Source organism: Neoarius graeffei, chromosome 4 (genome assembly GCF_027579695.1).
Source record: "Neoarius graeffei isolate fNeoGra1 chromosome 4, fNeoGra1.pri, whole genome shotgun sequence".
In the NCBI taxonomy this organism is placed as follows: domain Eukaryota; kingdom Metazoa; phylum Chordata; class Actinopteri; order Siluriformes; family Ariidae; genus Neoarius; species Neoarius graeffei.
The window spans coordinates 115,115,267-115,140,266 of record NC_083572.1 but is presented as its reverse complement, the minus strand read 5'-3'; the positions used below and the strand labels follow the sequence as shown (position 1 = coordinate 115,140,266).

The window sequence follows — 25,000 nt, the reverse complement described above, 5'->3', positions numbered from 1 at the left end:
CTTTAAAGTTTGATGAAGTCAGTTTCAGGCTTTGGCAGTTTCAGGCTTTGGCAGCCCTGCATAGTCACTTGAAAATGCATCTTTGTCCACTTCGTAGGGGTCAATTCCCCCAATCAAGGCCAGTTTGGCTGCATACCGTTGTCGTGAGATGTCGTCAAATGTATCTATATACTTCTGTTTGCTTGATTTTGCCAACATTGATCTTTATTTTAGAAAACTGACTATATAACTTCATAAATTCGTCCGAGATAACGTAGCCGGTAATGGCAATGGTTCGTTTTGTTTGCCCTCCAAGATGCATATGAGTAGAACAGCCAGTGAACCGCAGCGTGTTCTCCCTCTGACGTCACAACATGGCCGCGAGCCACGGACCCAGTTTTCTTGCGCTGTGCAATTAAAAGTTGGATATTTGCATAACAACAGCTTCTTTTCACGTAATTATAACAGAAATCTAACATGTTTGCCATGTTGTATAGTTTATTTAAGAAATTGCATCGAGTCATGTTCGTGTCATCAGCACTTTAATTCCATCGTGTGTGTGCGTGCACTAATATATATTAATGGGTGTGTGTGATACAATATATTTCTCACGACTTCTCTTTTATTCTTCAGTTCTCCACTCAGATAACTTTAAACAGTTGGTTTTAAATGTAAACCCTTCTGTGTTAGACATTATTATTATTATTATTATTATTAGGGCCAGAGCACTGTTCAGTGTGAAGACCCTATTGTTTTTCAAAGGATTATTATTATTATTATTATTATTTTTCTGTCGCGCTTGGCTTTGTTTGAGGCATTTCCCATACACAAAAACTCATGAAATTTGATATACACATCAGTCATTGTAGCCGCTTCGCAGCCACAGATATTTGGCCCCGGGCGTGGCCCAGGGACTTCATAGCGCCCCCTAATGTCATGGAGTCCTTGGATTGGCATATAGTTTCAGCTCCGCATACCAAATTCGGTACGTATGTAGTTCATCCCAAGACAAACAACTTTCATATATACATTGCATTAGCCACGCCCAACAGGAAGTGAGGTAATTGGGCTTATATGTGTTTGGACACATGGTCATTTTTAACATGCTCCTCCTAGACCAGGGGTCGGCGACCTTTAACACTCAAAGAGCCATTTGGACCCGGTTTCCACGGAAAACACTGAGAGCCGCAAATAACACTGTGTGTATATATAAAGTTGTTGTTGTTATTATTATTATTATTTTTTTTTTTTACCTTTACGCTTTGTATAAACAAGTATCGTGTGTTGCTTATGAAATCCATGAAGTGCTACAGAGAAAATGGAATTTTATTCATGTAATGAAGACATTTTGGACTCTTAACTAATTAAAAAAAACATCAAGTTAAGGGTCTCTTTCAAATGAATTAAAAAGTTGAACTAAAAATTATACATGTAGCAAAACTGCCGTGAGCCTCATCCTCATACCGCCTTTGGGCTTTTGGCGCGTGTCTCGGAGCCTTGACCTCAATTTAAAAAATAAATTGGAAAAAAAGAGCACTTTCACTGAACAATGAAAATTAAATATTTGCAAAATATCTGCATAAATATTTATTTTACCTGGTTAATGGGACTTCTGCTCCTGAACCTCTGCGCACAGCGTCCGCAAATCAGGGTCGCAGGAAGTCACTTTCATCTTTCCGCGGGACTGTAAGCGGCTCATCTGAGGCGCGAGCGGTGTTTGATTTTAATAAACTTGATGGTGGAGAACAGCTGCTCACACGCGTGTGTGGATCCGAAGATCGACAGGAGCCCAAATGCATATTTCTTCATGTTTACGTAGGTGTCGGGGATTATCTACATTTCTCCACACTCAGCACGGCTCGAAATTGGCGGTGGTCTGGGCACCCGAGGAGACTTAATGCGTCATTTGGCGGGTGATTCCGGTCACTGTGGCCCGGCTGGCGAGTTGAAGATAAATATATACATATATATGAAGCGAAGATTCAGGCTAGGGCTGTGCGATATATCGAATATACTCGATATATCTCCGAAAATTCTGTGTGAGATACATAAAATTATTATATCGTAACTATCGAGTATTTTATGGTCATCTGCCGACTTGCGTTTGTTTAAAACCTTCCCCGGTGGTTTTCTCCCTGTCCCTCAGGCAGTAACGGGAGAGGCTGCCTAAAGGTTTTAAAAATAAATAAATAAATAATAACGTCATGCACTCGCCAACCAATCCCGGGCGATATTTCGGTGCTGAAAGGAACGTGTTGCCAGATTGGGCGGTTTCAAGTGCATTTTGGCTGGTTTTGAACATATTTTGGGCTGGAAAACGTCAGCAGTATCTGGCAACACAGTGTCAAGTTCAGCGACAAATTAAAAATGGAAGCGGACAAATTGTGCTACGTTCACACTGCAAGGCTTAATGCTCAATTCCGATTTTTTTGTGAAATCCAGTTTTTTTGTGAGGTCGTTCACATTAACAAATATGCGACTTGTATGTGATCCTCAGTATGAATGAAAAGCGACCTAAAAGTGTGCCGCATGCGCATTGCAGGATACGATGACGTCACGCGCAGTGAGCATGGCCAGTGTTTACGGAAGTAACCTAAAGTTTCCTGTGTATGACAGTAGCCAGCATGGAGTACCTGGCGATGATGCAGTTGTTGTTGTGACGGAGCCAGAACATGCACAATAGCCTGATGTTAAGGAGGAGGTTGAGAAGGAAGAGGGCGAGGGTTTTGGCTCAGGCGTTCTGCGGGGTAGTGACTGCAACCTCCGTTCAAAGGAACATCAAAGCCATGTTTTTGTAACTTTTTTTGAGAGACCCGCCGCCTACTTCAGCGCAGACGTGTAAGTGACGTGTAAGTCGGATGAATGCGACCTGGCGGTTCAGACTGAAGTCGCATATGAAAAGATCGGATAGGAATCGGAATTAGGACCACATATCCAAACGGCCTGGGTCGGATTTGAAAAAATCGGATCTGTGTCGTTCATATTGTCAATAAAAGATCGGATACAGGTCACATATGGGCGAAAAAATCGGATTTGAGTCACTTCAGCCTGCAGTGTGAACGTAGTGTTGGTTCCGAAAAGAACTAGTAAGGGTCAAGGCCGGATTAACTATATGGGCCTGCGGCACAGTGCCCAGGGGCACCAACCACTCACAGCCAGTGGGGGGCACCACATGACAGAAACTTTAAAAATATTTTTCATGAATGTTTGTACACTTAAAATGGTTATACACTTGACATTGTTAAATAGTCATATATAATTCATTATGAACACTAATTTCGTAAGAACAATAACAATAATCATAATTCTGAGCAAGAGTGGCCCATGTGACCATTAACCCCCCTTTCCTCAACCTGTCAGTTGAGCCAGTCCACCTACGGTGAAATGTAGCAGTTTTTTAAAAACCGCGGTGGAAATGAAAAATGGACAGACATCAATTGAGTGGTTGTGCGAAGAGAAAATTAAAAAAAGAGAGACTCCAGGCGTGTAGCTGCAATTAAAAATGTTCCAGTGTTAGATCGTTTTTTTTATAAAAACATCGACAACTGCTGTCACTACCAGCGCTGAAGCCGAAGCTAGTGAAATCAGCGATGCTAGTGAGGGAGATGGCCCTGCTAGCACTAGCCGGGGAGATGCTACAACCACAGCCAGTGTTAGCCGAGGGGTCGGCGACGACCAGGATCCCCTTGAGGAAGATGGGAGCGAGGGAGACCCTGGGGAGGGGTCCGTATTGGATGTTATTTGAATTTATATTTCGAATTGAGACATTTGAATATGTTGCCTAGATCGATGCTATTTTAATTGATACACATTTTGAATTGAGACATTTGAATATGGATTTCAATATGCCTACATGCATATCATTGGTTGTTTTCAGTGAATTTGATGGGCTGATGTAGCCTACTGTACTTAATACATGTTCAATGAGGAAGAATGACCTTGTTTGTGTACTATTGTTTATGTATATGCTACTATTTTTGACAGCAAAGGGCAAGGTTTGTGAGTGTGTGCAGGAGGTTACTGAATGCATGCGTGCAGGGCAGGGTAGGGTAGGATAGGGTGGGAGGGGCACTTGAGGTATAGTGCCCAGGGGCACCGCATTGGCTTAATACGGCACTGGTAAGGGGTCAGTCATCTGGCATTTTTTTGGCTATCGCGAGGAGGACGTGGAACAGCAAATGCCAAATTTGTAAAGTCTGCAAAAAAATAGTACCAAAATCCTCGGGTCTTGAAATAAACGCACATTAGTCATGAACAATGGTAACAACTCTCTTTTGTGTTATTTTTGACAGAAGTAAAATTCATATATGAACAAATTTTGGCGAGTTGATTTGGAAGGTAACTAGTCCGGCTGGCTGGTGAAAAAATATGAATTTCGAGCCCTGCTTAGCCTACCTGGGGTTGAAAGTCTCGATAGATGCACAGCGTTTTGGCGGGTATACAGGCGACCGGCTTCGGCGAGTGACACATATATTGAGAGACAAAAAAAATTATATAATTTAATTTTAATATTTCAAGATCACAATAATGTTCCAATTTAGAACTACAATAAAAAACGAGCTAACAAAAATAAAATGCACTTTAATTGGATACTTATAAAATTTACTTCCCCAAGCCGCACAGAGCCGCAGCATAAGCATGAAAGAGCCGCATGCGGCTCCGGAGCCGCGGGTTGCCGACCCCTGGAGACGGTTCATCAGATTCACGTCAAACTTGGCAAACATGATGCCAAGATATTGCTGATGTTGAATTGCGAAGGGATTTTTGATATGTTGTAATATGTTGAAATGGCAATATTATGAATTTTAAGACTCGCCACATAAACAGGAAATGTGTCATGAAGTTATAATACATTAATGATTTGCCTGAAACCTTTCAGGTTATTAGAGAATGTGATTATTATGACATCTAGATGCCCAATATGCCTGTCTGGTATAGCACCACCAACTGGCCAAGGAAAGAATAGGGTTTTGAATATGTGTGTTTTAGCACATGATGAATTTTAACATGCTCCTCCTGGATGGTTCATGAGATTCATGTGAAATTTGTTATACGTGATGCCAAGATGTCGCTGATATTAAATTGCGAAGGGATTTTTGATATCTTGTAATATGTTGAAATGGCCTTATGATTTTAATATCTTGCCACATAAACAGGAAACGTGTCAGAAAGCCACAGTGCATTGACTGTATGGTCGGACACTTCTTACTTCAATAGATATTATGATTATTATGATAACCTGTTGCTCAACGGGCCTGCCTGTTATAGCGCCATCACCTGGCCAAGCAGGAAATGTGCCAGAAATTGGCAATGCCTTAACTGATTGATCTGACACTTTACAAAATATTGTGTATTATGATTGTGATGGGGTGGCACGGTGGTGTAGTGGTTAGTGCTGTCGCCTCACAGCAAGAAGGTTCCGGGTTCGAGCCCCGGGGCCGGCGAGGGCCTTTCTGTGCGGAGTTTGCATGTTCTCCCCGTGTCCGCGTGGGTTTCCTCCGGGTGCTCCGGTTTCCCCCACAGTCCAAAGACATGCAGGTTAGGTTAACTGGTGACTCTAAATTGAGCGTAGGTGTGAATGTGAGTGTGAATGGTTGTCTGTGTCTATGTGTCAGCCCTGTGATGACCTGGCGACTTGTCCAGGGTGAACCCCGCCTTTCGCCCGTAGTCAGCTGGGATAGGATCCAGCTTGCCTGCGACCCTGTAGAACAGGATAAAGCGGCTACAGATAATGAGATGAGATGAGATGAGATGAGACACACCGCCCAGTGGCCAGTGTTAGTAATTACCAGTCATACACACCGCCTAGCGGCCAGTGTTAGTAATTACCAGTCATACACACCGCCTAGTGGCCAGTGTTAGTAATTACCAGTCATACACACCGCCTAGCGGCCAGTGTTAGTAATTACCAGTCATACACACCGCCTAGCGGCCAGTGTTAGTAATTACCAGTCATACACACCGCCTAGATGCTGTCGGTCTGTCTCTATCAAAAGAGGTATTTTTCAAGGTGACTCATTCTCGCCATTTCTATTTGTCATCACTTTAATACCGTGAACAATGTTATTACAAGTGACAAAAATAGGATATCACCTGGAGAAAGCAGGACCATCTCTTAACCACCTTCTGTTCATGGATGACCTCAAGCTTTTTGTTAAGAATGAGGCACAGATTGATTCTCTGGTTCAGACTGTCTGTCTTTGTAAAAACATTGGAATGGAATTTGGCATTACTGAATGTGCTGTGCTTACCATGCAAAGAGATCAAATCAAATCAAGTTTATTTGTATAGTGCTTTTAACAATAAACATTGTCGCAAAGCAGGTTTACAGAATTTGAACGACTTAAAACATGAGCTAATTTTATCCCTAATCTATCCCCAATGAGCAAGCCTGTGGCGACGGTGGTAAGGAAAAACTCCCTCAGACGACACGAGGAAAAAACCTCGAGAGGAACCAGACTCAAAAGGGAACCCATCCTCATTTGGGCAACAACAGACAGCCTGAATATAATATTAACAGTTTTAACAGGTATAACCCTCAACTGTCCTCATGGGGCCGTCCTTCACAGGAGCGGTGTGATAAAACTCCGACCAGACACAGGGCACCAGGATGGATCAAGCAGGTCCGAGGGGCAGAAGAGGCCAGCATCTCAATCCCAGGATCAACATGTAACTCAGAGGGACAGATTGGGGGGGGGAAGAGAGAGAGAAAGAAAACACAGGTTGTTAGGTATGCCCTAAAAATGACAAGTATTAAATCTGTGTGGTAGGCTTGCAGAGACGAGAGTCTTTACATCAGGCATAACACACAACAATGGCATGTTAATATGGTAAAAAATATCATGACCTGCTCTGGCTGGATGCTTGATTGGGTGATGGGAGCACACTCCTCAGCAATGATGAGATGCAGATGGGACCCTTAGGGCTGGCCAAGACAATTCAGTTACATTTCACCGGGTCTGGGACATGCGACAGAATGTCTGATGGACGATTCCCTGCAGGCTACGATAGCCAGTCGAGGTCTCCACCCTCTCCACCAAAAGATTTCCTGTTGACTCCATGTAACTCAGAGGGACAGATTTGGGGTGGGGGGAGGGAAAGAAAACACAGGTTGTTAGGTATGCCCAATGTCACCTGAATAAGTAGGAACAGTATACATATTGCACCGAGTACAAGCAGGGACTCCGGCAACTAACTATGACAGCATAACTAAAAGGAGAGAGCCAGAAGGTAACACAGGCATGAGGGAGCCCCGGGACATAAAGCAGCAGCCACTGCACCATCAACAAACTCGAGTGAGCAAGCGAGTGGGGACTGACAGCATCCATACATCCCAGTTTACCAAAACACTCTGTCTGAGGATCCTCCAGATCTACACCTTTACTTCATAAACACCATTAACAAAAGGCTTGACTAAACAGATCTGTTTTCAGCCGAGACTTAAATGCTGAGACTGTGTCTGATTCCCGAACACTACTTGGAAGGCTGTTCCATAACTGTGGGGCTTTGTAAGAAAAGGCTCTGCCCCCTGATGTAGCCTTCACTATACGAGGTACTAGCAGATAGCCTGCACCTTTTGATCTAAGTAGGCGTGGCGGGTCATAGAGGAGCAGAAGTTCACTCAGGTACTGTGGTGCGAGACCATTCAGTGCTTTAAAGGTCAATAGTCGTATTTTATAATCAATACGAAATTTGATTGGGAGCCAATGCAGTGTGGATAAGACAGGGGTGATGTGGTCATATTTTCTAGTTCTAGTAAGGACTCTTGCTGCTGCATTTTGAACTAACTGGAGATTGTTTATGCACTTATTGGAACATCCAGACAGTAAGGCATTACAATAATCCAACCTGGAGGGAACGAAAGCATGGACTAATTTTTCTGCATCATGCAATGACATTAAATTTCTTATCTTTGCAATATTTCTGAGATGAAAGAAAGCTATCCGGGTGATGTTATCAATGTGAGTTTTGAATGAAAGACTGGGGTCAATAATCACTCCGAGGTCTTTTACTGCTGCACGTGAAGAAACAGAAAGGCCATCCAGAGTTACTGTGGAATCAGAAAACTTACTTCTAGCTGTATGTGGTCCGAGTACAAGTACTTCAGTCTTGTCAGGGTTAAGCAGAAGGAAGTTAATAAGCATCCAGTGTCTAATGTCCTTAACACATTCCTCAATTTTATTAAGCTGGTGTCTCTCATCAGGTTTTGCAGAGACATACAACTGTGTGTCATTAGCATAACAGTGGAAACTAATACAATGTTTACGAATAATATCGCCCAGAGGGAACATATATAGAGAAAAAGGCAGTGGACCCAAGACAGAACCTTGTGGAACACCAAACTTTACCTCGGTACGTCTAGAAATATCACCATTTATATCAACATACTGATAACGATCAGTTAGATAAAACTTGAGCCAGGAGAGGGCCGTTCCCTTAACTCCCACAACATTTTCTAGTCTATCCAGAAGAATGGAATGATCAATGGTATCAAATGCTGCACTAAGGTCAAGCAACACAAGTAGCGAGACACAGCCCTGATCAGACGCCAACAGTAGGTCGTTTACTACTTTAACCAGTGCTGTCTCTGTGCTATGATGAGGTCTAAATCCTGACTGATACATTTCATGGATGTTATTCCTATGTAAATATGAGCATAACTGCTGTGTCACAGCTTTTTCAAGGATCTTGGAGATAAAGGGGAGGTTTGATATCGGCTGATAATTGGACAGCTGACAGGGATCAAGGTCAGGTTTTTTAATCAGGGGTTTGATAACTGCTAGTTTAAAGGATTTGGGTACATAGCTGATCATAAGAGAAGAATTTATTATTTTTAGAAGCGGTTCAATTACTCCAGGCATTATCTGTTTGAATAGATGTGTAGGTAAGGGATCTAGTACGCAAGTTGAGGCTTTTGATGTAGAGATTAATGAAAGTAATTCAGTTTCTCTAAGGGGAGTAAAACATTCTAATTGCTGATCTGATACAGTTATATTGTTAACTACAGGGTCACTTTCATTGTCTAACCTTAAATTAGTAGTTTGAATTTTTTGTTGGATATTTTCAATTTTGTCATTAAAAAAATTCATGAAGTCGTTGCTACTCCATACTGCAGGTGTGCATGTGTCTATAGTGGACTTATTCCTGGTTAATTTTGCTACAGTATTAAATAGGAATCTAGGATTATTTTTGTTATCTTCTATTAGGGAGGAGAGATATGTTGATCTCGCAGCACTAAGAGCTTTTCTATACTTCAGGAAGCTCTCCTTCCACGCTAATTTGAACGCTACCAATTTTGTTTGACGCCATTTACGTTCCAATTTTCGAGTGGTCTGTTTTAATGTGCGAGTGTCATCATTATACCAGGGTGCTAATTTTTTGTCTCTGACCATTTTCCTTTTAAGAGGAGCTACATTATCTAAAGTATGGCGGAATGTTGACTCTAAGCATTCAGTTGCCTGATCAAGTTCTGCAGGGGCTGACAGTGACCCAATCAAAGTTAATAACTCTGGGAGATCATTTATAAAGCTCTGTGCAGTAGTTGACGTGAAAGTACGTTTAATACAGTAGCGTGGTGAGGTGCATATATTATTACTCAGACATATTTTGAATGAGATGAGACAATGATCTGAGAACTTCAGACTGTGGAAGTATGACTATATTGTCTACGTTTAATCTGAATGTTAGTATTAGATCAAGGGTGTGACCACCATTACGGGTCGGTCCTATGACATTCTGCTTAATCCCGACTGAATCTAAGATGGACACAAATGCTGTTTTTAAAGGGTCTTCTGGGTTATCGAAGTGAATATTAAAATCTCCGACAACTAAAGCTTTGTCTAAGGAAATAACCAGATCTGAGATAAAATCTGCAAATTCAGAAAGAAACTCAGAATATGGCCCCGGGGGCCTGTAAATAATAAGCAATGGAATTAACTGGGTAGACTTATTTTTCGAGGCTACATACATTATATGAGTATGAAGAACTTCAAATGTATTAAATTTATAACCAGGTTTTTGTGTTACACCTAGATAATCGTTATAAATAACCGCGACGCCTCCTCCTCTGCCAGTTAGATGAGGCTGGTGTATATAACTGTATCCAGGAGGACTCGCTTCATTTAATGCTATATATTCATTTGGCTTAATCCATGTTTCAGTTAAACACAGTACATTAAACTCCTGATCAGTAATGAGTTCATTAACCATTAGCGCTTTAGATGTAAGAGATCTAATATTTAATAGCCCCACCTTTAGATCAAAGGTGCTGGCAGCAGCTGTACAGTCAGTATGATCTAATTTTATATTGATTAGGTTACTGGAACAAACTCTCTGAAAATTTCTACCTTTTTGTTGAGCTCGGGGAACAGACACAGTCTCGATGTAGTGGAACCTGAGTGACGACTCTGAGATGTGTGAAAGGAGAGTTGTGAGATTAACCTACCAACAGGGGAGTCCATTATCGATCTGGACCAGGACGGATACTTGAACTCGACTCTATTCTCGACGAAGAAATGAAGAAAAATGTAAAGGAGTCGTATATGATTAGACTGAAAACACTCCTGAAATCTAAAGTGGATGGTAAAAACTTGATCATGGCAACCAACCTGTGGGCAGTTGCAGTTGTTAGGGACAGCGCAGCAGTGGTGGGGTGGACGAAGAAGGAGCTTAAGGAGATGGACAGAAACACCAGGAAAATAATGGAACAGTATGGAACTCTCCACCAATGAGCTAATGTGCTGCGTCTGTACATGCTGCAGAAATGTGGAGGTCGTGGTCTAATTGGAGTTGAGGAGTGTGTAGCCAGTGAGCTTAGATCCTCAGACCTGTATCTGGCTAGCAGCAAATATGATCTGCTGAAGTATATAGCAGCCGTAAATTATCTGGTGAAGGAAAACATTGAGGGAAAGGATGAGTATAAGGAAAGGATGGTGAAAGAGAAAGTTGCTTTCAAGGAAGCTATACTACTACATGGGCAGTTTGATAGAGACACCAAGATGTTAAAGACAGAGTGCTCCTGGGATTGGATTGTGAAAGCTGACCTGAAGCATGAAACTGAAAGTCTGTTGGTTGCTGCTCAAGACCAGGCACTGAATACGAACTCTATCAGAAAGAGTATCGACCATCAATTTGAATCTGTTAAGTGTAGGTTATGTGGCCAAAAGGTTGAGAGCGTAGCACACACTGTGAGCACCTGCAAAATGCTGGCGCAGAAGGACTACAAGCAACGCCACGATAAAGTGTGCTATCACCTCCACTGCTGTTGCTGTAGGAAATGTGGTATTGAGACCGATGACAAGTGGTATCGTCATAAGCCAGAATCTGTAGTAGAGAATGAAGAGGTAAAGAGTCTGTGGGATTTTAACATCCAAACGGACTGTATCGTTGAACATTGACGTCCTGATATCATGGTGGTTGACAAAGTAAGAAGAAGGTGTTACTTGGTAGATGTAGCCATCCCTGGAGATCACAATATTGCCGAGAAGGAGATCGAGAAAATTAACAGTGATGCTGATCTGAGGGTAGACATTACCAGGATGTGGGATATGCAGACGACAGCAGTCCCTCAAGTAATGGGGCACTGGGCTCTGTACCAAAGAACTTGAATGCCAACCTTAATAAAATAGCCATTAAGCCTCATGTACTCACTCTATAAAAGTCAGTTTTGCTTGGCACTGCCAACATTCTGTGAAAAGTGCTCTTGGTCGGAGGTCAAAGTGGCGCGATGAAGAGCACTATAATGTAAGAAATCCAGTAAAAATTACTGTGCATACTAGGAGATAATAATAACTTTGGTGCAGAAATGATACCCTTTTGTTTTTGTATTTGTTTTTGCAACAACACTAAGCAAGCAAGTAAATAAATAAATAGATAAATATTTATAGGGTGAGTCAAATAAAAATAATTTTTTGATCGAGCATTGTGCAGATTTCTCTAGAAAATAAATTCTAGTTATTTCATCTGACTCGCCCTCATTCTTATTCTGATTATTGTTCTTAGTAAGAATTGAATGGTGATTAAATCACCATCAACAAAGATCAAACGAGTGTTTATTTCGTCATCCTGTGGGTTTTCCTGAGTGGTGCTAGCTGGAAGCCTGTGGGGCTGCTCGGCGTGTTGAGTGCAGTGTGAAGCTGATGAGTGCAGTGTGAAGCCGATGAGTGCAGTGTGAAGCTGATGAGTGCAGTGTGAGGCTGATGAGTGAAGCCGATGAGTGAGGCTGATGAGTGCAGTGTGAAGCTGATGAGTGAGGCTGATCAGTGAAGCTGATGAGTGCAGTGTGAGGCTGATGAGTGCAGTGTGAAGCTGATGAGTGCAGTGTGAAGCTGATGAGTGCAGTGTGAGGCTGATGAGTGAAGCTGATGAGTGCAGTGTGAGGCTGATGAGTGAAGCTGATGAGTGCAGTGTGAGACTGATGAGTGAGGCTGATGAGTGCAGTGTGAGGCTGATGAGTGCAGTGTGAAGCTGATGAGTGCAGTGTGAGGCTGATGAGTGCAGTGTGAAGCTGATGAGTGAGGCTGATCAGTGAAGCTGATGAGTGCAGTGTGAGGCTGATGAGTGCAGTGTGAAGCTGATGAGTGCAGTGTGAAGCTGATGAGTGCAGTGTGAGGCTGATGAGTGAAGCTGATGAGTGCAGTGTGAGGCTGATGAGTGAAGCTGATGAGTGCAGTGTGAGACTGATGAGTGAGGCTGATGAGTGCAGTGTGAGGCTGATGAGTGCAGTGTGAGGCTGATGAGTGAAGCTGTTGAGTGCAGTGTGAAGCTGATGAGTGCAGTGTGAGGCTGATCAGTGAAGCTGATGAGTGCAGTGTGAGGCTGATGAGTGAAGCTGATGAGTGCAGTGTGAGACTGATGAGTGAAGCTGATGAGTGCAGTGTGAGACTGATGAGTGAGGCTGATGAGTGCAGTGTGAGGCTGATGAGTGCAGTGTGAAGCTGATGAGTGCAGTGTGAGGCTGATGAGTGCAGTGTGAAGCTGATGAGTGAGGCTGATCAGTGAAGCTGATGAGTGCAGTGTGAGGCTGATGAGTGCAGTGTGAAGCTGATGAGTGCAGTGTGAGGCTGATGAGTGCAGTGTGAGGCTGATGAGTGAAGCTGATGAGTGCAGTGTGAAGCTGATGAGTGAAGCTGATGAGTGCAGTGTGAGGCTGATGAGTGAGGCTGATGAGTGCAGTGTGAGGCTGATGAGTGAGGCTGATGAGTGCAGTGTGAGGCTGATGAGTGAGGCTGATGAGTGCAGTGTGAGGCTGATGAGTGAGGCTGATGAGTGCAGTGTGAGGCTGATGAGTGAGGCTGATGAGTGCAGTGTGAGGCTGATGAGTGAGGCTGATGAGTGCAGTGTGAGGCTGATGAGTGAGGCTGATGAGTGCAGTGTGAGGCTGATGAGTGAGGCTGATGAGTGCAGTGTGAGGCTGATGAGTGAGGCTGATGAGTGCAGTGTGAGGCTGATGAGTGAGGCTGATGAGTGCAGTGTGAGGCTGATGAGTGAGGCTGATGAGTGCAGTGTGAAGCCGATGAGTGAAGCTGATGAGTGCAGTGTGAGGCTGATGAGTGAGGCTGATGAGTGCAGTGTGAGGCTGATGAGTGAGGCTGATGAGTGCAGTGTGAAGCCGATGAGTGAAGCTGATGAGTGCAGTGTGAGGCTGATGAGTGAGGCTGATGAGTGCAGTGTGAGGCTGATGAGTGAGGCTGATGAGTGCAGTGTGAAGCCGATGAGTGAAGCTGATGAGTGCAGTGTGAGGCTGATGAGTGAGGCTGATGAGTGCAGTGTGAGGCTGATGAGTGAGGCTGATGAGTGCAGTGTGAGGCTGATGAGTGAGGCTGATGAGTGCAGTGTGAAGCCGATGAGTGAAGCTGATGAGTGCAGTGTGAGGCTGATGAGTGAGGCTGATGAGTGCAGTGTGAGGCTGATGAGTGAGGCTGATGAGTGCAGTGTGAAGCCGATGAGTGAAGCTGATGAGTGCAGTGTGAGGCTGATGAGTGAGGCTGATGAGTGCAGTGTGAAGCCGATGAGTGAAGCTGATGAGTGCAGTGTGAAGCAGATGAGTGCAGTGTGAAGCTGATGAGTGAGGCTGATGAGTGCAGTGTGAAGCTGATGAGTGAGGCTGATGAGTGCAGTGTGAGGCTGATGAGTGAAGCTGATGAGTGCAGTGTGAGGCTGATGAGTGAGGCTGATGAGTGCAGTGTGAGGCTGATGAGTGAGGCTGATGAGTGCAGTGTGAGGCTGATGAGTGAGGCTGATGAGTGCAGTGTGAGGCTGATGAGTGAGGCTGATGAGTGCAGTGTGAAGCCGATGAGTGCAGTGTGAAGCTGATGAGTGAAGCTGATGAGTGAGGCTGATGAGTGCAGTGTGAAGCTGATGAGAGAAGCTGATGAGTGCAGTGTGAAGCCGATGAGTGAAGCTGATGAGTGAAGCTGATGAGTGCAGTGTGAAGCTGATGAGTGAAGCTGATGAGTGAAGCTGGTGAGTGCAGTGTGAAGCTGATGAGTGAAGCTGATGAGTGCAGTGTGAAGCTGATGAGTGAAGCTGATGAGTGCAGTGTGAAGCTGATGAGTGAAGCTGATGAGTGCAGTGTGAAGCCGATGAGTGAAGCTGATGAGTGAAGCTGATGAGTGCAGTGTGAAGCTGATGAGTGAAGCTGGTGAGTGCAGTGTGAAGCTGATGAGTGAAGCTGGTGAGTGCAGTGTGAAGCCGATGAGTGAAGCTGATGAGTGAAGCTGAAGAGTGCAGTGTGAAGCTGAGTGAAGCTGATGAGTGAAGCTGATGAGTGAAGCTGATGAGTGAAGCTGAAGAGTGCAGTGTGAAGCTGAGTGAAGCTGATGAGTGAAGCTGATGAGTGCAGTGTGAAGCCGATGAGTGAAGCTGATGAGTGCAGTGTGAAGCTGATGAGTGAAGCTGATGAGTGCAGTGTGAAGCTGATGAGTGAAGCTGATGAGTGCAGTGTGAAGCTGATGAGTGAAGCTGATGAGTGAAGCTGGTGAGTGCAGTGTGAAGCTGATGAGTGAAGCTGATGAGTGCAGTGTGAAGCCGATGAGTGAAGCTGATGAGTGAAGCTGATGAGTGCAGTGTGAAGCCGATGAGTGAAGCCGATGAGTGAAGCTGATGAGTGAAGCTGATGAGTGCAGTGTGAAGCTGATGAGTGAAGCTGATGAGTGCAGTGTGAAGCTGATGAGTGAAGCTGATGAGTGCAGTGTGAAGCCGATGAGTGAAGCTGATGAGTATAGCTGATGAGTGCAGTGTGAAGCTGATGAGTGCAGTGTGAAGCTGATGAGTGCAGTGTGAGGCTGCTGAGTGAAGCTGATGAGTGCAGTGTGAAGCTGATGAGTGAAGCTGATGAGTGCAGTGTGAAGCTGATGAGTGAAGCTGATGAGTGCAGTGTGAAGCTGATGAGTGAAGCTGATGAGTGCAGTGTGAAGCTGATGAGTGAAGCTGATGAGTGCAGTGTGAAGCCGATGAGTGAAGCTGATGAGTGCAGTGTGAAGCTGATGAGTGAAGCTGGTGAGTGCAGTGTGAAGCCGATGACTGAAGCTGATGAGTGCAGTGTGAAGCTGATGAGTGAAGCTGATGAGTGAAGCTGATGAGTGCAGTATGAAGCTGATGAGTGCAGTGTGAAGCTGATGAGTGCAGTGTGAAGCTGATGAGTGAAGCTGATGAGTGCAGTGTGAAGCTGATGAGTGCAGTGTGAAGCTGATGAGTGAAGCTGATGAGTGCAGTGTGAAGCTGATGAGTGCAGTGTGAAGCTGATGAGTGAAGCTGATGAGTGCAGTGTGAAGCTGATGAGTGAAGCTGATGAGTGCAGTGTGAAGCTGATGAGTGAAGTTGATGAGTGAAGCTGGTGAGTGCAGTGTGAAGCTGATGAGTGAAACTGATGAGTGCAGTGTGAAGCTGATGAGTGACGCTGGTGACTGCAGTGTGAAGCTGATGAGTGAAGCTGATGAGTGAAGCTGGTGAGTGCAGTGTGAAGCTGATGAGTGCAGTGTGAAGCTGATGAGTGCAGTATGAAGCTGATGAGTGAAGCTGATGAGTGCAGTGTGAAGCTGATGAGTGAAGCTGATGAGTGCAATATGAAGCTGATGAGTGAAGTTGATGAGTGAAGCTGGTGAGTGCAGTGTGAAGCTGATGAGTGCAGTGTGAAGCTGATGAGTGCAGTATGAAGCTGATGAGTGAAGCTGATGAGTGCAGTGTGAAGCTGATGAGTGAAGCTGATGAGTGCAATATGAAGCTGATGAGTGAAGTTGATGAGTGCAGTGTGAAGCCGATGAGTGAAGCCGATGAGTGAAGCTGATGAGTGCAGTGTGAAGCTGAGTGCTGTGTGAAGCTGATGAGTGAAGCTGATGAGTGCAGTGTGAAGCTAATGAGTGAAGCTGATGAGTGAAGATGATGAGTGATGAGTGAAGCTGATGAGTGAAGCTGATGAGTGAAGCTGATGAGTGAAGCTGATGAGTGATGAGTGAAGCTGATGAGTGAAGCTGATGAGTGCAGTGTGAAGCTGATGAGTGAAGCTGGTGAGTGCAGTGTGAAGCTGATGAGTGCAGTGTGAAGCTGATGAGTGAAGCTGATGAGTGCAGTGTGAAGCTGAGTGAAGCTGATGGGTGCAGTGTGAGGCTGATGAGTGAAGCTGATGAGTGCAGTGTGAGGCTGATGAGTGAAGCTAATGAGTGCAGTGTGAGGCTGATGAGTGCAGTGTGAAGCTGATGAGTGAAGCTGATGAGTGCAGTGTGAAGCTGATGAGTGAAGCTGATGAGTGAAGCTGGTGAGTGCAGTGTGAAGCTGATGAGTGAAGCTGATGAGTGCAGTGTGAAGCTGATGAGTGAAGCTGATGAGTGCAGTGTGAAGATGATGAGTGAAGCTGATGAGTGCAGTGCGAAGCTGATGAGTGCAGTGCGAAGCTGATGAGTGCAGTGTGAAGCTGATGAGTGCAGTGTGAGGCTGATGAGTGCAGTGTGAAGCTGATGAGTGCAGTGTGAGGCTGATGAATGCAGTGTGAAGCTGATGAGTGAAGCTGAAGAGTGCAGTGTGAAGCTGAGTGAAGCTGATGAGTGCCATGTGAAGCTGATGAGTGAAGCTGATGAGTGCAGTGTGAAGCTGATGAGTGAAGCTGATGAGTGCAGTGTGAAGCTGATGAGTGAAGCTGATGAGTGCAGTGTGAAGCTGATGAGTGCAGTGTGAAGCTGATGAGTGAAGCTGATGAGTGCAGTGTGAAGCTGATGAGTGAAGCTGATGAGTGAAGCTGGTGAGTGCAGTGTGAAGCTGATGAGTGAAGCTGATGAGTGCAGTGTGAAGCTGATGAGTGAAGCTGATGAGTATAGCTGATGAGTGACGCTGGTGACTGCAGTGTGAAGCTGATGAGCGAAGCTGATGAGTGCAGTGCGAAGCTGATGAGTGCAGTGTGAAGCTGATGAGTGAAGCTGATGAGTGCAGTGTGAAGATGATGAGTGAAGCTGATGAGTGCAGTGCGAAGCTGATGAGTGCAGTGTGAAGCTGATGAGTGCAGTGTGAAGCTGATGAGTGCAGTGTGAGGCTGATGAGTGCAGTGTGAAGCTGATGAGTGCAGTGTGAGGCTGATGAATGCAGTGTGAAGCTGATGAGTGAAGCTGAAGAGTGCAGTGTGAAGCTGAGTGAAGCTGATGAGTGCCATGTGAAGCTGATGAGTGAAGCTGATGAGTGCAGTGTGAAGCTGATGAGTGAAGCTGGTGAGTGCAGTGTGAAGCTGATGAGTGCAGTGTGAAGCTGATGAGTGAAGCTGATGAGTGCAGTGTGAAGCTGAGTGAAGCTGATGAGTGCAGTCTGAAGCTGATGAGTGAAGCTGATGAGTGCAGTGTGAGGCTGATGAGTGAAGCTAATGAGTGCAGTGTGAGACTGATGAGTGCAGTGTGAAGCTGATGAGTGAAGCTGATGAGTGCAGTGTGAAGCTGATGAGTGAAGCTGATGAGTGCAGTGTGAAGCTGATGAGTGAAGCTGATGAGTGCAGTGTGAAGCTGATGAGTGAAACTGATGAGTGCAGTGTGAAGCTGATGAGTGAAGCTGGTAAGTGCAGTGTGAAGCTGATGAGTGAAACTGATGAGTGCAGTGTGAAGCTGATGAGTGACGCTGGTGACTGCAGTGTGAAGCTGATGAGTGAAGCTGATGAGTGCAGTGTGAAGCTGATGAGTGAAGCTGATGAGTGCAGTGTGAAGCTGATGAGTGAAACTGATGAGTGCAGTGTGAAGCTGATGAGTGAAGCTGGTGAGTGCAGTGTGAAGCTGATGAGTGAAGCTAATGAGTGCAGTGTGAGGCTGATGAGTGAAGCTGATGAGTGCAGTGTGAAGCTGATGAGTGAAGCTGATGAGTGCAGTGTGAAGCTGATGAGTGAAGCTGATGAGTGCAGTGTGAGGTGGAAACAGTGGTGTTGCTGCACTCCGTGGGGAGAAACACAAGGCCGCAGGGTCGCCACTTGTTGCTCAAGGGCGCGTGCACGTGTGTGTTTCCGGTCCAGCTCGAGTTTAAACCGTACTCAGTTACATCCGCGTCATAACCACCACAAAGTGTGAATTACACTGCTGTCTCCATTCAATGATTCTCATTGGAGAGAAGTTATTTTGTTTACAAAAGAAAAACCGGCTGCTTTTCGTCTCTCGCCACGTGCTCACACTCACTTCCGGGTAAATCAGCTGACGTGGTGAGAGACCAATCAGAACGCGCCTTTTGCGTGACGTGGCAAGCGTGCAGCCAACGCTAATCCGGCAATGAGTGGGCGGGGTGTAAGTGTGTGAGCTGAATGGATGATGGACGGGTGTTTTGGCCAATCAGAGCCGCGCGAGCCGTCTCCCCGGCATTTGGACCGACCGTGTGAGTGAGTGAGTGCATGCGCGCGCGGAGCCGCTCTAAGTGCTGACGCTGACTGTGCGGGTTCAAGCAGGAGCCGGGAGGAGGACTGCGCGGGTTCAAGCAGGAGCCGGGAGGAGGACTGCGCGGGTTCAAGCAGGAGCCGGGAGGAGGACTGCGCGGGTTCAAGCAGGAGCCGGGAGGAGGACTGCGCGGGTTCAAGCAGGAGCCGGGAGGAGGACTGCGCGGGTTCAAGCAGGAGCCGGGAGGAGGACTGCGCGGGTTCAAGCAGGAGCCGGGAGGAGGACTGCGCGGTGCGGGAGCTGAGTGCCTGCGGCAGAGTCCGAGCGCCATGCTGCTGTTTGTGGAGGTGAGAGAGAGAGAGAGTGTGTGTGTGTGTGTGTGGAGGTGAGAGAGAGAGTGTGTGTGTGGAGGTGAGAGAGAGAGAGAGAGTGTGTGTGTGGAGGTGACTGTGTTGATCCGCGTGGGTTCGAGTCCCGAGGCCGCGCGCGCTTCCACTTTAAACCTGTTTAAAGCGAATCAACAAACAAACACACTGAGCATATAAAGTGTAATTGAGGGCCGGTCGGGTCGGGTCGGGTCGGGTCGGGTCGGGTCGGGTGGGGTGGGGTGGAGGATAACCGGGCCGCGTTTAGAACTTGAGCAGTTGGTGATTAGCGGCCACGTGACCGAGCTGAGGGGAAGCTAACTGCTAACGGAGAGCGCGCGCGCCTCTGAGGGAACAAACACCATCACTGCACAGAGAAATAACAACACACACACACACCATCACACACACACACCATCACACCATCACACACCATCACACACACACACACCATCACACACACACACCATCACACACACACACCATCACACCATCACACACCATCACACACACACACACCATCACACACACACACCATCACACACACACACCATCACACACACACACACCATCACACCATCACACACACACACACACCATCACACACACACACACACCATCACACACACACACCATCACACACACACACCATCACACACACACACACCATCACACACACACACACCATCACACACACACCATCACTGCACAGAGAAATAACACCATCACTCACACACACACACACAAACACCATCACACACACCATCACACACACACACACACCATCACACACCATCACACACACACACGCCATCACACACCATCACACACACACACAAACACCATCACACACACCATCACACACACACACGCCATCACACACCATCACACACACACGCCATCACACACACCATCACACACACACACACACCATCACACACACCATCACACACCATCACACACACACACCATCACACACACACCATCACTGCACAGAGAAATAACACCATCACACCATCACACACACACACACACACCATCACACACACACACACACACACCATCACACACACACGCCATCACACACACACACACACCATCACACACACACGCCATCACACACACCATCACACACACACACACCATCACACACCATCACACACACACACCATCACACACACACACACACACCATCACACACACACCATCACTGCACAGAGAAATAACACCATCACACACACACACAAACACCATCACACACACCATCACACACACACACACACACCATCACACACACACGCCATCACACACACCATCACACACACACGCCATCACACACACCATCACACACACACGCCATCACACCATCACACACACACACACCATCACACACACACCATCACTGCACAGAGAAATAACACCATCACACACACCATCACACACACACACACAAACACCATCACACACACCATCACACACACCATCACTGCACAGAGAAATAACACACACACACACACACACCATCACACACACCATCACTGCACAGAGAAATACCACACACACACCATCACACACACACACACACACACACACCATCACACACACACACACCATCACACACACACACACCATCACACACACCATCACTGCACAGAGAAATAACACCACACACACACACACACCATCACACACACACACACACCATCACACACACCATCACTGCACAGAGAAATAACACACACACACACACACACACACACCATCACACACACACACACACACACCATCACACACTCACACACACACACACCATCACACACACACACCATCACTGCACAGAGAAATAACACACACACACCATCACACACACACACCATCACTGCACAGAGAAATAACACACACACACCATCACACACACACACCATCACACACACCATCTCTCACTCACACACACACACACACACCCACACACACACACCATCACTGCACAGAGAAATAACACCACACACCATCACACACACCAACACACACCATCACACACACACACACACACACACACACACACACAATCACTGCACAGAGAAATAACAACACACACACCATCACTGCACAGAGAAATATCACACACACACACACCATCACACACCAACACACACACACCATCACTGCACAGAGAAATAACACACACACCAACACACACACACACACACACACCATCACACACACACACCATCTCTCTCACACACACACACACACACCATCACTGCACAGAGAAATAACACCACACACCATCACACACACCAACACACACCATCACACACACCATCACACACACCAACACACATCACACACACACCATCACACACACACACACACCAACACACACACAAACACCATCACTGCACAGAGAAATAACACACACACACACACACACACACCATCACACACACCATCTCTCTCACACACACACACACACACACACACACACACACACCATCACACACCCCAACACACACACACACACCATCACACACCCCAACACACACACCATCACTCACACACACCATCACTGCACAGAGAAATAACACACACACACCATCACACACACACACCATCACACACACACACCATCACACCATCACACACACACACACCATCACACCATCACACACCATCACACCATCACACACACACACACCATCACACACACACCATCACTGCACAGAGAAATAACACCATCACACACACCATCACACACACACACAAACACCATCACACACACCATCACACACACACACACACACACACCATCACACACACACACACGCCATCACACACCATCACACACACACGCCATCACACACACCATCACACACACACACACCATCACACACACCATCACACACACACACCATCACACACACACCATCACTGCACAGAGAAATAACACCATCACACCATCACACACACACACACACACCATCACACACACACACACACACCATCACACACACACGCCATCACACACACACACACACCATCACACACACACACACACACACCATCACACACCATCACACACACCATCACACACACACACGCCATCACACACCATCACACACACACGCCATCACACACACCATCACACACACACACACCATCACACACACCATCACACACACACACACCATCACACACACCATCACACACACACACACCATCACTCACACCATCACACACACACACCATCACACCATCACACACACACACACCATCACACACACACCATCACTGCACAGAGAAATAACACCATCACACCATCACACACACACACAAACACCATCACACACACCATCACACACACACACACACCATCACACACACACGCCATCACACACACCATCACACACACACACGCCATCACACACACCATCACACACACACACACACCATCACACACACCATCACACACCATCACACACACACACCATCACACCATCACACACACACACACACACACCATCACACACACACCATCACTGCACAGAGAAATAACACCATCACACCATCACACACACACACAAACACCATCACACACACCATCACACACACACACACACACACCATCACACACACCATCACACACACCATCACTGCACAGAGAAATAACACACACACACACACACACACACACACACCATCACACACACACACACCATCACACACACCATCACTGCACAGAGAAATAACACCACACACACACACACCATCACACACACACACACACACCATCACACACACACACACCATCACACACACCATCACTGCACAGAGAAATAACACCACACACACACACACACACACACACACCATCACACACACCATCACTGCACAGAGAAATAACACACACACACACACACACACACCATCACACACACACCATCACACACTCACACACACACACACCATCACACACACACACCATCACTGCACAGAGAAATAACACACACACACCATCACACACACACACCATCACTGCACAGAGAAATAACACACACACACCATCACACACACACACCATCACACACACCATCTCTCACTCACACACACACACACACACACACACACACACACCATCACTGCACAGAGAAATAACACCACACACCATCACACACACCAACACACACCATCACACACACACACACACACACACACACACAATCACTGCACAGAGAAATAACAACACACACACCATCACTGCACAGAGAAATATCACACACACACACACCATCACACACCAACACACACACACCATCACTGCACAGAGAAATAACACACACACCAACACACACACACACACACACACACACACACACACACCATCACACACACACACCATCTCTCTCACACACACACACACACACACCATCACTGCACAGAGAAATAACACCACACACCATCACACACCCCAACACACACACACACACCATCACACACCCCAACACACACACCCCAACACACACACCATCACTCACACACACCATCACTGCACAGAGAAATAACACACACACACCATCACACACACACACCATCTCACACACACCATCTCTCACTCACACACACACACACACACCCACACACACACACCATCACTGCACAGAGAAATAACAACACACACACCATCACTGCACAGAGAAATAACACACACCATCACACACACACACACCATCACACACCAACACACACACACCATCACTGCACAGAGAAATAACACACACACCAACACACACACACACACACACACACACACACACACACACACACACACCATCACACACACACACCATCTCTCTCACACACACACACACACACCATCACTGCACAGAGAAATAACACCACACACCATCACACACACCAACACACACCATCACACACACACACACCAACACACATCACACACACCAACACACACACACAAACACCATCACTGCACAGAGAAATAACACACACACACACACACACACCATCACACACACCATCTCTCTCACACACACACACACACACACACACACACCATCACACACCCCAACACACACACACACACCATCACACACCCCAACACACACACCCCAACACACACACCATCACTCACACACCCCAACACACACACACACACACACACACACCATCACACACCCCAACACACACACCATCACACACCCCAACACACACACCATCACACACACACCATCACACACCCCAACACACACACCATCACACACACACCATCACACACCCCAACACACACCATCACACACCCCAACACACACCATCTCACACACACACCATCACACACCCCAACACACACACACCATCTCACACACACACACACACCATCACACACACACACACACACCATCACTGCACAGAGAAATAACACACACACACCAACACACCATCACACACCAACACACACACACACACACACCATCACACACACACACCAACACACACCATCACACACACACACCAACACACATCACACACACCATCACACACACCAACACACACCATCTCACACACACACCAACACACATCACACACACCAACACACACACACACCAACACACCATCACACACATCACACACACACACACCATCACACACACCAACACACATCACACACACACACCATCACACACACCAACACACATCACACACACCATCACACACACACACACACACTAACACACATCACACACACCAACACACCATCACACACACACACCAACACACATCACACACACCATCACACACACCATCTCACAC

At 46.4% G+C, this 25,000-nt stretch overlaps 1 protein-coding gene across 1 annotated transcript in view; it reads left to right on the top strand.

Moving 5' to 3' along the window:
* The first annotated feature begins 18,811 nt into the window (after positions 1-18,811).
* Positions 18,812-25,000, top strand: part of larp4ab (La ribonucleoprotein 4Ab) — a 52,499-nt gene continuing 46,310 nt past the window's right edge. Inside the window, exon 1 of the mRNA XM_060920271.1 lies at positions 18,812-19,153. Coding sequence (XP_060776254.1) covers positions 19,136-19,153 — 18 coding nt within the window. The 5' untranslated portion in view covers positions 18,812-19,135. The remainder of the gene's footprint in view (positions 19,154-25,000) is intronic.